This window comes from Suncus etruscus, chromosome 18, assembly GCF_024139225.1.
Source record: "Suncus etruscus isolate mSunEtr1 chromosome 18, mSunEtr1.pri.cur, whole genome shotgun sequence".
NCBI classification, from domain to species: Eukaryota; Metazoa; Chordata; class Mammalia; order Eulipotyphla; family Soricidae; genus Suncus; species Suncus etruscus.
The window spans coordinates 32,338,692-32,351,528 of record NC_064865.1 but is presented as its reverse complement, the minus strand read 5'-3'; the positions used below and the strand labels follow the sequence as shown (position 1 = coordinate 32,351,528).

The 12,837-nt window shown below is 38.4% G+C and overlaps 1 protein-coding gene across 3 annotated transcripts in view; it reads right to left on the bottom strand.

The window, feature by feature from the left end:
* The window catches only part of NFYA (nuclear transcription factor Y subunit alpha), a 35,228-nt gene that overhangs the window by 9,629 nt on the left and 12,762 nt on the right, over nt 1-12,837 (bottom strand). For all 3 annotated transcript variants that reach the window (XM_049765402.1, XM_049765404.1, XM_049765403.1), the window contains exons 5-7: nt 2,326-2,457; nt 2,056-2,161; nt 1,239-1,405 (exon numbers count right to left, since the gene is read on the bottom strand). In XM_049765402.1, coding sequence (XP_049621359.1) covers nt 1,239-1,405; nt 2,056-2,161; nt 2,326-2,457 — 405 coding nt within the window. The remainder of the gene's footprint in view (nt 1-1,238; nt 1,406-2,055; nt 2,162-2,325; nt 2,458-12,837) is intronic.

Below are 12,837 nucleotides of genomic sequence, written 5' to 3'. Positions count from 1 at the left end.
GAAGGGAAAAATTGGACCTTATTAAACAGTCATCGGAAGTAAAAATATTTATACTTACTGTGAATTTATTTCCCCCTGAATTCAACAATATGTGTTCAGGGCACTCAGTTTAATGCAGATTCACAGAGAACATATACACTAATGTTTATTATGTATTTGCTGAAGGAGGAATGGCTTTTGAAGGGTTATACCTGGCTGTGCTTGGGGACCATGTAAGATACAAGGGATCAAAACTGGAATGGTCACATGCAAGGCAAGTACTTTGCCCATTGTACAATCTTTTTTATCCCCAAAGATATTTATTTTAAATATATATTTCAAGATTCTGGAATGGGGGGAGTGTGTGGGTTCAGAGGACAAAATGAAAAATGTCACCACCATGCCTCTTTTCTAGGCTTGTGCTGCCATCTAATGGTCAGATAAAATAATAAGATACAAAAAGATAATAAGTACAAAGTTTCAAGAACTTATACTACTAAATATGCCTACAGTTATCAAAATTACAACATAATTCAATCCAATTTTTCCTGAGGAAACAATAGACTAAGGTGTCCCCACTCCTTTCCCACTTTTAAAAGATCTTGAGGGTTTTTTTTTTTTGGTAATGAAGTTCCACCTTCCCCTTCACTGCAGATTTCTACTACTTATTGCTAATTTATTGATTTTTTTTTTAAACTATTGCATACTGTCATTCCTGTTCTGTTTGGGTGATTTTACAGCAGCACCAAGAATCAAACCCAGGGAACTACCACTGAGCTACACCCTAGGCTAATATTCTGATGGTATATTTTAAAAACTCACACCCAACAATATTTCCCTTATCCGATCTTTTCTAGTGTATTTGTGCTATTTTTGAGGGGTTTCTTGATTAATTACAATTGTTCTTATATTAGCTTATAACATGTTTTATTCACTATAGGGAAAATATTCTCCACTCCCTAACTACTGAGTTCTAAGTCACAAGAAAGCAGACACAGTTACTTGTTTATTTACTAAGTTGACACATCTAACAATAGTTTCAGGTGCAAAAATATGTATTACTGTTCTAATACTTATTGTAAAATAAATTTTGTCAATGCTTTAATAACTGAGGAATCATCTGTATCCTGCTGGGACAAAATTATAAACAAGTTGATGAGGTATAAAGTGAATTTTAAAAATTTCAAATACAAATAAGTAATTTACAAAAAAGCTCATTACAGATGAAAATACTGAGTTGAAGAAATACTTTTTCTTACCATGACCATTCCTCCAGAATTGACCACATTGCCCGCTACAGGAAGCGTCACAGTGACAGTTCCTTGTCCACTGCTGGTTGTATTGGTGTTGGCTCCTGTCTGAACAATCTGTGCTCCTGCCAAACTTGCTGCTGGGATGGTGATCATGCCTGAAACAGGGACTGTAACTTTAAAAAATAAAATATAAAACAAACAAAAAACAGGTACACAGAAAGAAGGGAACACAGTTAATCCCTCTTCTATCTGGCACTCATTCACCCTGGAATACAGACAGCGCAAGAGGAGAAAAAGCATTCTGCTGCTCTTTTCTGGAACTTGCTGTAAATAATCCAGTAATAACTAGAAAACTCTATTAACTGTCTCAATTTCCCCTATTTGAATCAATCTAAGACTAAAACAGATATTGCCATTTCACTGGGGATATTCTAATAAAAGATGCCTATAAGAGTTTTCAATATGTAGCAGGAGTTTAGAGGCCTCGATTATCTGGCAGTTTAGAAATAAATATAACAGTGTTCTAGCATTGTTATTAACAAACTTAAAAGATTTATAATCTTTAACTTAAACACTTCTTCCTAAAGGAATAAAAATTTATATTAATACTTAGTACAAATTTGTTAGCACCCAGTATAGTTGTTCCTACAAATGAAATCAACTTTGGTTCCACTGGGAATCAACAATGAAGACACCTAGAATAAATTTCTTCCCGTTGGTTAAAAATTATGTCGTATAGAAGTCTACATTTCAGAACAATCTTTGGCCAAAGGATGAAAAAGACAGCTCAACAAATGCCACAGAAATGAAGAGGAACACAAACCTTGCTGAAGAATGGTGCCATCTGCATTAACTGGTTGATAGACAATGGTTTGCCCTTCAGCAGTCTGTGCCACCTGTTGCCCCTGCACAGCAATCTGTTGCTGTGTCTGTAGGAAATGCAACATGAAAATATTTAATAGACTTCAAAGATACCACAAAGAAAAGTATGATATTTTTGTGAAAATACTTTTAATGTCAACTTCCTCATTTCCACCACGTGATGTATGCAAATCAGTTAAGGAACTAGAGTGACCAATAAAATGGGAGTTACCTGGGTCTGGCCGGCAGTGACAGCTGTCTGGGGTTGCTGGATGATGATCTGCTGGGTTTGGCCTTGCTGTCCCTGCACTTGCACAGCCTGCCCACCCTGAATTTGGATTTGGCCAGGTGGAACCAACTGTATCTGTAAAAATCATACAGAGAAAAATTATACCTTTTGGACACTGGCTTCATTTGGTTTTAAGAGTGCAAGCTATCCAAATTCCTTTAGAAAGCATAAAATGTATTAAAAAGGAAGAGACAGAAGTTCCTCCTACTCTCTAATACATAGTTAAGTTGTCTATTCATTAGACAGTGGGGGAATATGACCACTGTCCAAAGGATGACATTAAGAAACCAAAGGTTCCTTAAAAAAATTGAAGGTGATTTTTAATTTTTAAATATGTACATTTTTAAACAAAAATAGACATTCAAACACAGACAAATACATACAGATGTACCTAGAAGACTGCTTTGAAGCTGGTTGATAAGAATTCATACCATAAGGTAATGCTAAAAAGCAATTCATTTTTCTAACTCTAGGCTAGACTTCTGTAACTGTATATACAAAATCCTAAAACAAACAGATATTATACATCGTATTATATATACTATCAGATACCCCACAGTAGTTCCATATAGATTTAACACATTAACATTTACCATATTTAGCTTCACTGCTTTTAACAAAAAGATCATTTGTAGTCATATGTAAAGTGGTGACCATCCATCTTTATAGAACATCTTTTATATACAATATACCTAAAGAAAACTTGAGCCACGCCTAACAGTGTTCAGGGCTTACTTCTAGGTCTGAACTCAGACATAGCTTCCGGAGTGCTTGGGGGACCATATGTTGTGCTGGGATCAAACCCAAATCAACCAAGTCAAACACCCTATTCAATGTACTATCATTACTCTGGACCCTCATAAAATTAATATGGCACTGCCTTATTTATATCACAAGTCTAAACACACACACACACACACACACACACACACACCTTCTCCATAAGTATGTTGGGCAGCAATTGTAGTGGAAGCCTCATCCCCCTGTCCCAGAGGGATTGGGGAATGCGGGTCTGGAAGCAAAAGTCAACACAGGAAGTAGTCCACACAAGGTTAAGGAGAAAACAGGGTCAGAAAACTTCTACCACAAGCTCTCTACAAGCAGCAAAGATACTAGCAGGCAGACATGGTACCAAAACCACAAGCAGTTTCTCTGACCTGAGATCTTTATTGGGAAGAGAAGGACCACCGCCAGGGGTAGAGAGCAGGTAAAGGGTAGGGGACCAATCCAGAGGTACTTCCAGTCCATGAGACAAGAATAAGCAGAGAAATATTACCCTGAATAGGGTAAAAATGGTTACTCTAATAATTCTCCCTCTTGATTTTATAGAAAATAAAGAAATAAGTAAAACCAAGTAATTTGTGTCCCAAGGTTCTATGCAAAAGGCAGGAGCCGCTACCTAAAAGATAAAAAAGGGTGGCAGTGTTTTGCATAGGTTGGGGGAATAAAAATAGAATAAAAAAAAAAAAAAAAGAAAAAAAAGAAAAAGAAAAGCAAAAGTTGTAAATAGAAATAAAATAAAAAAAATAAAATAGAAATAAAATAGTTATAAAATAGAAAGAAAAAACCTTTGGTCTAAGAACAAAGTGTACACCTACCCATGAAGCATCCTGTCACAAGACCAACTACAGGCTCCAGGCATACTAATTTTTCTAACCCCGAGGTCTTTCCTAGTCCCAGGAAAAGTTCTCCTCAAACACAGTTGTCGCAGTAGGCTTCGGTAATTAGAGATTGGTTTTTGCATTGATCCTATGTCGAAGTCAGGGAGGGTCACAAAGTGCCTCCTGGTATCATCCCTACATTTGGTGGTGTGGCCAAGAAACTGTCCTGAAAGCAAGTTGGTGCCAAGACAGAACTAGGGCTTGTCCCAATACGTCAATTCCGGGTGATGATGCATAAACGGTGCCAGTTCCAAAGATGGGACTTAAGGTTCAGGGGTGAATGACTGATATCTGAGCCACTGAAGCCTGCCAAGTCAGTATGCAAATGTTCAGGTGGAAGGCCCCCCTGGAACATAAAAATTTCTCTCTATACCTAATATTTTCCCCACTTTACTGTGCTTATGCAAACAGGAACAATACACAGGATACAACTGATATATATGAGGGTAATAATAAGCTAAACTATCCCTATAACCTGGTTCTAGCAGAAACACAAAACTCAAGAGATACACAACAACATCTACATAAGTACACAATAAAGAATTATATATAATAAGGAAATACACCTAAAGAAATATACATAAACTCCTTAAGTCTTTTAAAATAGTCCAAGGGGGGTAGAATCTGGAACAGTTTCAGCTGGCGATGTGGTCTTGTGGCAGTCTAAAAAACAGAGCTGAGGCTCTGTCAAAAGCTAAATCTGGTTGCAAGCAGCAGTCCATAGAGAAGAGGGTGGGAGGGACAGAGATGGGTAGAATGTTCCAGCTCCTAAGGAAAGAAGAACTGAGGGTAAAAAGGGTTTTAAATAGGAAGCAATAACAAATCTAGGGTGAGAGAAGGAAAAGAGAAACAATAGAATTTGTAAAGTGATAAGCAGGGGAGGTAGAAGGAGAAAGGCTATATATACAGAAGGACTATATACAACCTAGACAAGCATAATGAACAATATATACATTAGACATAATAAAGGTGGTACACACACACACACACACACACACACACACACACACACACACACACACGACAGTTGGAAAAGTTTTTCAATTCCTAGGAAAATCAAATTGGTGAGGGTAAACTTGCTTGAAAAAGCTTAATAGATTAGATTGTGCACAGAACATTCTCAAAACAATCATATTTTCCAAGTCTAGAATACTAATATGGTTATGAGCACTGCAAAAGGAGTCTACACAATGGAGTTTTAATTTACAGGTCTAAAGCATCCAGGTTCCTTTCCTGTAGGCAAACTGCAGACAAAGGTATTTATGATGATAGTAAACTAGCTTGAATTGAAAGTAAGTTGCAAAAATAAACTCAATGAACAAACACTGTAGCAAGAGTCTATGGCATGCAAATGCCTTTTTCGAAGGTATCTGTGGACAGAAACATTAGATCATATTAGCAGGCAAAATCAAATAGGAAATGAAGTTTAGAATATTTATTAAGACATTATAATAATAAGCACTGTATTAGGAGTCTAATACAATAGAGCACTGTAATGTGAAATTAGGGTGTCCAGCCTCTTTCTCTAAGGACCACTGTAAGCAAAAGTATTAAAGAGTATGTGTCCAGAGCCACATGGAGATAGAACTTCTTGGGAAAGAAGTTAACATGAGTAATACCCATTTGCCACATTCATTTGTCTGCAAACCTCAGAGGTTGGCTCCAGCTACATGTGATTTTTTTATGCAAAGTACACAAATGGTAAATGTATTAACAATATGTCTGGCTTGCCTCCATGGAATGATGTGTTCTTCTGCAGGTGACTTAAATATTGGCATGATCAAATGGTCAGCAGTTTCATTTCCTTGAAGCTTCGGCCCTCGCAGGCCAGAATGAGATCTTACATGAGTAATGAGAACTGGCTCGGAATGCTTTTGTAAAAGGGCTTGTAATTGTTGAAGCAAATCTTAACAACCTGGTTATGATTATTTAAAGAGGCAGTGACAATTCCTGGAAATAATCCCACAATGTAAACTGAGTCACTCACTACGTTGCATGATTCTGAAACATGGGAGAGTAGTTAAATTAAAGTAGGAAGTTACATTTGTTGAATGGACTTGTAATTTGTACCACCATTGTGGTCAGTGAGGAGACAGTGATGCCATCTTTTCTGATTGATGATCCATCAATGTAAAACATAGAGGTGTCAGGTATGAGGGAGGAATGGATTACTGAAGAGATTACAAAATGGTGTCCCACTAAAATAATCTCAGGCCTTTCCAGCAGGATAATGAGAGGCTATTTCATCTGAGAAAAGAGGATTAAGGGTCTTTGAAAGGGCTCACTGGATGGTAATATGCATTCTACTTCCTTTTTTGGAATTGGCAGGGCATGATTTCAGGATCAAAATCTAACAAAGAAAACACTCTGAGGCTTGCTTTACTAAGAGCAGCAACTCTAAGTAGGGCACAGATGTGCAAGGTTGTTAACAACTGAGAAATAGCTCATGCTGGAGTTAGAGAAGTTGAGAAAACAGTTACACTTTATCTCCAGGCATGAACCTGGAAAGATAGGACTTTTGGAGCTGGTCTATGAAGAAATCTAATTCCTTTTGGGCTTTTTGAGTTAAATCATTTACCTGGGGATATTTAAATTTGAACTTCCCTCCAGCATGGTAAATAAATTGGTAATTTCAGAGTTTGGAATCCCAAGGGACAGGTCCAATTTCTATCACCTAAAAGTTTTGAAAATCATTGCGTCATTAGACTTTTCTGATAGACTTTCTGGGGCCATACAGATGTACCTCCAAATGTAATCCAAATATTTCAATGGGGGCAAAGTCTGAATTTTTTTCTGTGGCTATTTTAACCAGCAGCTGAAGGCAAGTGATGACACATCTGTACAGACATTGTAATTCTGTCCGTAGAGCAGGCTAGGAGAACATCATCCATATAATGTGATGAATACACCTGTAGAAACTTGAGCTGGACATAAGACCATATCAACAAAATATTGACACATTGTGGTCTCACCATTGAACATGCTGCATGGTAGCTCTACTGTTGAGAGAAGGAACTGAAAAAGCAAAACGCCTTCTGTCCTTGGGGGTGTTTGGAAATGTTATTAAAAAAAAAAAGAGAGACTTTTAAGTCAACTAATATCAAAGGCCAAGTCTTTTGGAATTCCTAATGAAGGGAGACCATTCTGTAATTTCATCATGAGAACCATGCTCGTGTTGACAGCTCACAAATCATATAATAGTCATCAGCTACCTGACTTCTTTTGAATGACAAAAACAGGAAAATTCCAGTCAGAGAATAATGTCTCAAACTGTCATAATTTGGCTGTCATTCAACAAAGTTTTTTAGCATCTCTAATATTGATTTGTTCACGGGCCACTGAGGTATCCAGACTGGAACATTTGATTTTCATTCAAGTGGAGTAGGTGCCAGTGTTGTACCCCAGTGGCCCTAATTATTCAGCACCCCACTGTCTGTGCAAGTCACACCCCAGAGGTTCAAAAAAATTTGAAACCTTGTATGGTAAAGAACAGTCTATTGGCCCTCCAGACAGTCATATTTTAAGTCTTGCACTTTGTCAGACAAATGATGAAGACAAAACACCACCTATTCCCTCCAAGCCATAACGTATATCTTACAAGGCCCAACTATTCGGCCAGTGTTATAAAGATATTAGATATCTCTGCATCTGAGATAAACATGCCTACAAATTTTTTGCCATGAATTTCAAGGTTAACACTGGGTTTCCTTTTTAATTTTAATAGTAAAGGCTATTAAAGGGTTAACAAAGGCATCAGGGTTTGTACTTCCAAAATCTCCAACCCAGAGCAGCCAAGCATAGCATAAGTAATACAATTTGAGCTGTTTTCACCTTTTTTAAAATACAAACTGTGGGCACAGAAATAAGTATTATTTCTCCAAGATAATCAGAATCTATAATTTCCAGATGAAGAGAAATACCTTTAGTAGTCAGACTGCTTCTCCCCATTCAAGCCACAGTTCCTAAAGAAATAGACCATTTTATGGCATATTTTAACTTGTAAGGGCACTGGGCTAGTATTATGGAAATATCCATATTTCCATATTAAGGAAATATCCAAGGCACAGCTTCCTAAAGTAGCAGGCTTTAATGAGTCTATGGCTAGCAGCTATCTTGGTCTGGGAAACTGAATTGTTGATGAAAGGTTCTGTCCGATTTTGTGGGAGGTGTGATCAGCCTTTGACCCAGTTTCCTGAGACTGACGATTAGGTCTTGACCTCAAGTGGGCAGGTCTAGGAGGAATCCTGCAGTCTGTGCAAATGTCCCAGTTTACCAGTCAAAACATCTGAACTCATGGGGCTGAGGTTGGACCTCTTCCCCAGATACTCAAGAGGTGATAAGATGAAAAACAATCTCTGGCCCTATGAAGTCCTTTGCCACACCTTGGACCAAGTCCAATTGGTCTCCTTGAATGAGGAATACTGGGGGGGGGGGGGGCCTCCAGATCCTCTAGAAGGGTTCCCCAGAGTTTGCCTCCATACAAAATAGGTTGCTAAAACATTCTCCTGAGCATGGATACAAGCCTGTGCCCAACTGAACCAATGTTTCTACAAGCCTATAGAAATCCCATCACATCTTCTCTCTTTAGTGGGACATAAAATACCTGAAATTTCATTGACGTTTCAAAAGCTAACAGTTTTGTCAGGAGCTGCTGTATTTCCTTGCTTTTAACCTGCCTCTGGAGAGCATGTCAGTTTCCCCAGAAATTCCATGTATGACTCAGAAGCAGTCTAAAAGATTTTTTGTAAAACTGTCCTTAAATTCTGCATCCATGTCAACCTTCTCCTAAGCACACAATACTATCTCCCTGACCAATCCCAAAATGGCAAGGGGTAAAGTTGCCTTCTTATGGGGGTCTGAGAAAGGCCCTTCCCCTATCAAAAGTTCTTAAGACAACTGAACTCCTGCAATCATCATTCCAGAATGACCTAGGTTATAAACTTGGTTTTATCTGTCAGAAAACCCATGTCCCACTGCATCGATTGGGGAGAACTCAGGCAGATCTTAACAACAGTATTAAAGTTCTGAGGAGTCCATCACCAACCTTTACTCCAGGTTGTAAGGAATTCAACAAAAAACAGAGAAGGCAGACCATAATGTGAGCATATACTTCATCCCACATAGGTTGGAGTTTGGTTGTTTCCTGATGGGAGGGAGACATTTCTGGATCTGCCCTTGTCCTGCACTCAATATACTCTCTACGAGTTGTGGCAACAGATGAGTAGGGATAATTTTATGGACCTTTTTTTGGATTTTTTTTGATTCAGCATCCGAGAGGGCTGTGACTGGCTCATTTTCATATTTCATCTGGTATTTTAATCTTAGTACCTGGCAACTCTTAAGAGCCTAGCAGGGATCCTCAAACTTTTTAAACAGGGGCCCAGTTCACTGTCCTTCAGACTGTTGGAGGGCCAGATTATAGTAAAAACAAAAATTATGAACAAATTTCTATGCACACTGCATATATCTTATTTAGAAGTGAAGAAACAAAATGGGAATAAATACAATATGTGGCCCGCCGGCCGTAGTTTGAAGACCCCTGGAGCCTAGAGCCAGTGAAGAATGGCCTTGGGGCTTTTGGCTTGAAAGTATCACACTGGGAATGTGCTTTCATTTTCTGAAGCTGGAGGCATTTCGGAAAGCTTGGCCTGTGCCTCCCACACTGCAAGGTGCATATAAGTTATAATGCCAATTAGGATCAATACCAGAATGACCAATATGTAAATTACTACTTTGATATATTTTATATTGATTGTTGAAATAAAGAAGGTAGCAATATGTATATGAAGCAAGACCAGGGTCCCCCTCGAACCCAAACAAGCCATGTCATAACTCTGAACCAAGTAGGAACTAGCATCTTTATCCAAGGTGGAATTATCTGCTTGACTAAACACAAAATAACCCCAGAGAACATCTAACCAATTGTAGATGATGACCCTGTTTGGGTGCCAAATATAGTGGAAGCCTCACTCAACCCACCCTATCTCTGTCCAGGAGAGATTGGGGTACATATGTCTGGAAGCAAGTGCTATTTTCCTGCTGACACAGAAATAGTCAACACAAGGCTAAGGAGATAAAACAGGGTCAGAAAACTCATCATAAGTTCTCTGCAGGCAGGCAGACACGCTATCTGTAGAACGGAAACCACAAGCAGTTTCTTCCTGAGGTCTTTATTTGGAGAAGGATCAACCCCCTGGGTTAAAAACAGTAGGGGTAGGGATCCAGAGATACTTCCAGTCCATGAGTAATAAGCACAAGCAAAGCATTATACTGAATAGGGTAAAAACCAGTTATTCCAACAAGTAATGACCTCCATTTTGCCTAATATCACTCTTTCCCATCTCCCACTCCTCAGAAGAGCCATAATGTATAGATGTTCTGTGGAAAGAGCCATAACAAGCATCAGCTATCTATTAGGCAGCAAGTTTTATGGAAATCAAATGAAACTAAATTGGTTCTCCCATTTGAACCAAAAGTTGTATGCTGATACTCTACAACAAAATTGCAAAACTTTTAAATTATTTTAAATATTTTTCTCCTCTATTTAATGCTAAAAATGGACATTTTTGTCAATATGGCAAATAAAAATTGTATTCTCTCTAGGATTTTCTACTGTTAATTATTTTTCTAGTAATCATTCTAAACTGTCTATTTACCAACTATCAAACTAAGAAATAAACTTTAAAGTATTCTGAAGACTTTTCTTAGCCAGATCTGTCCCTGGGCATGCAGTCTTCAATTATTAATTTTCCCCACAGGCAGTTACATTTGAACATCCTAGTTTTTAATGTTTGGTGCACAAAGAAGAAAAATGACAAAACTGTAGGAAAGGAAGAATAAAGTGAGTAAAAGTTTTGGCCTTTTAAATATCCTATGTCAATTTGCTGAATTGGAGATGTAGGAGCTTATGTAATGGCAATACAATGTTTCTTTTACCGAGATCTGTGATTAGAAGCTAAAGTAAACAGTTCCCAACACATGGTGGAGAGGGTCCATTCATTCTACCAATCCCCATTCATACACATTATGTATACATTGCTTGAGAAATTGTATCAGAAAAGGCTTTGGTCATACTATATTAGCAGTTATAACTAAGGGCCAGAAATAGAATACAGAAATGAAGGTGATTGCCTTATAGGAAGCCACCCTGCTTGGTCCCCCAACTAGGCACAAGATCCCCATGAGTACTACCAGGAATGATTAGACTAGAGAGGCAGGAATAGTTTCTGAGCACTTTCAGTATGGCTCAAACCCCATTCCCCACTACATTCCTCAACAAATGAATTTCCTTACACATCCTATTTTTATTTAACTTGCAATTTCATTTCATTTCATTTCATTTCTTCTCTCTTCTCTCTTCCTCTCCTCTCCTCTCCTCTCCTCTCCTCCTCCTCTCTCTCTCTCTCTCTCTCTCTCTCTCTCCCCCTCCCTCCCTCCCTCCCTCCCTCCCTCCCTCTCTCTCTCTCTCTTTTTTTTGGAGCAGACCCAGTGACACTTGGGTTACTCTTGGCTATGCGCTCAGAAATCGCTCCTGGCTTGAGGGACCATGTAGACTGCGGGAGATCAAACTCAGGTCGGAGATCAAACTCAGGTGGATCCTGGGTCAGCTCTACTGCTGTGCTATTTGCTCTGGCCCCTTAACTTAAATTTTCTAAGGACCTGTCAATGGCATAAAGATGTGACATAGTTGAACCAGAGATTCAGCCAGTGCCCCCTATTCTATTATCTTCCCAGAATCCACTGCCTAGATTCTAGCTACTTTTTACAGCATCATAAAGCTCCACATATAGTTATAGTTTACCCAACTATTTCTTATTCTTATTAATATGGAGGACACCATTTTCTTACTTATTGCTGTACAGTGCTGTAACAAATGTTTTCATACATTTCTCCCTACCTATCACTGCTGTTCTTCCTTATAGAGTGTATTTCAGAAATGAGGCAAAAAACAAAAATGAAAAAAACTTCATAAAACTACTTCAGAAAAAAAAAACTACTTAAGAATTTGAAATTACAAATTAAAAAAAAAAAACAAAACAAAACAACAAAACAAAAGCAAAAAGAGTCAACTTTCTTCCACACTCCTTCTGGCATTAAAACTGATCATGCTTTTGACTTGCCAACTTAGATAAAAATTTCTCTAACTTTAAAGCCTGTCTTGAGTACAGGCAGGGGGTGGGGGTGGGGAGGAGGGAGATTTGGGACATTGGTGATGGGAATGTTGCACTGATGAAGGGGGGTGTTCTTTATATGACTGAAACCCAATACAATCATATTTGTAATCAAGGTTTGTTTAAATAAAGACATTAAAAAAAGAGAAAGAAAGGAAAGAAGGAACAAAGAAAGAGGGAGAAAGAGGAAAGAAGGAAAAAGAAAAAAGAGGAAAAGAAAGAAGAGAAAAAAGAAAGGGAGAAAGAAAAAACAATAAAAGAAAAAAAAGAAAGGAATGAAGGGAGGAAGGAAGGAAGGAAGGAAGGAAGGAAGGAAGGAAGGAAGGAAGGAAGGAAGGAAGGAAGGAAATGATCCAAACTGAGGATCTCTCAGCCTTGCTAAAAAATGGCGAAGGTTTATTTAGGTCTTTTGAAACTAGTTGCATTATTTAGTATGATTCCAAAATTAATTATATAAAAAAATAAGTGTCACAAAAAATTTTCTCTAGGGACCGGCACGATGGTGCTAGAGGTAAACCTTGCCAGTGCTAGCCTAGGACGGACCGCGGTTGGATCCCCGGCCTCCCATATGGTCCCAAGCCAGGAGCAACTTCTGAGTGCATAGCCAGGAGTAACCTCTGAGC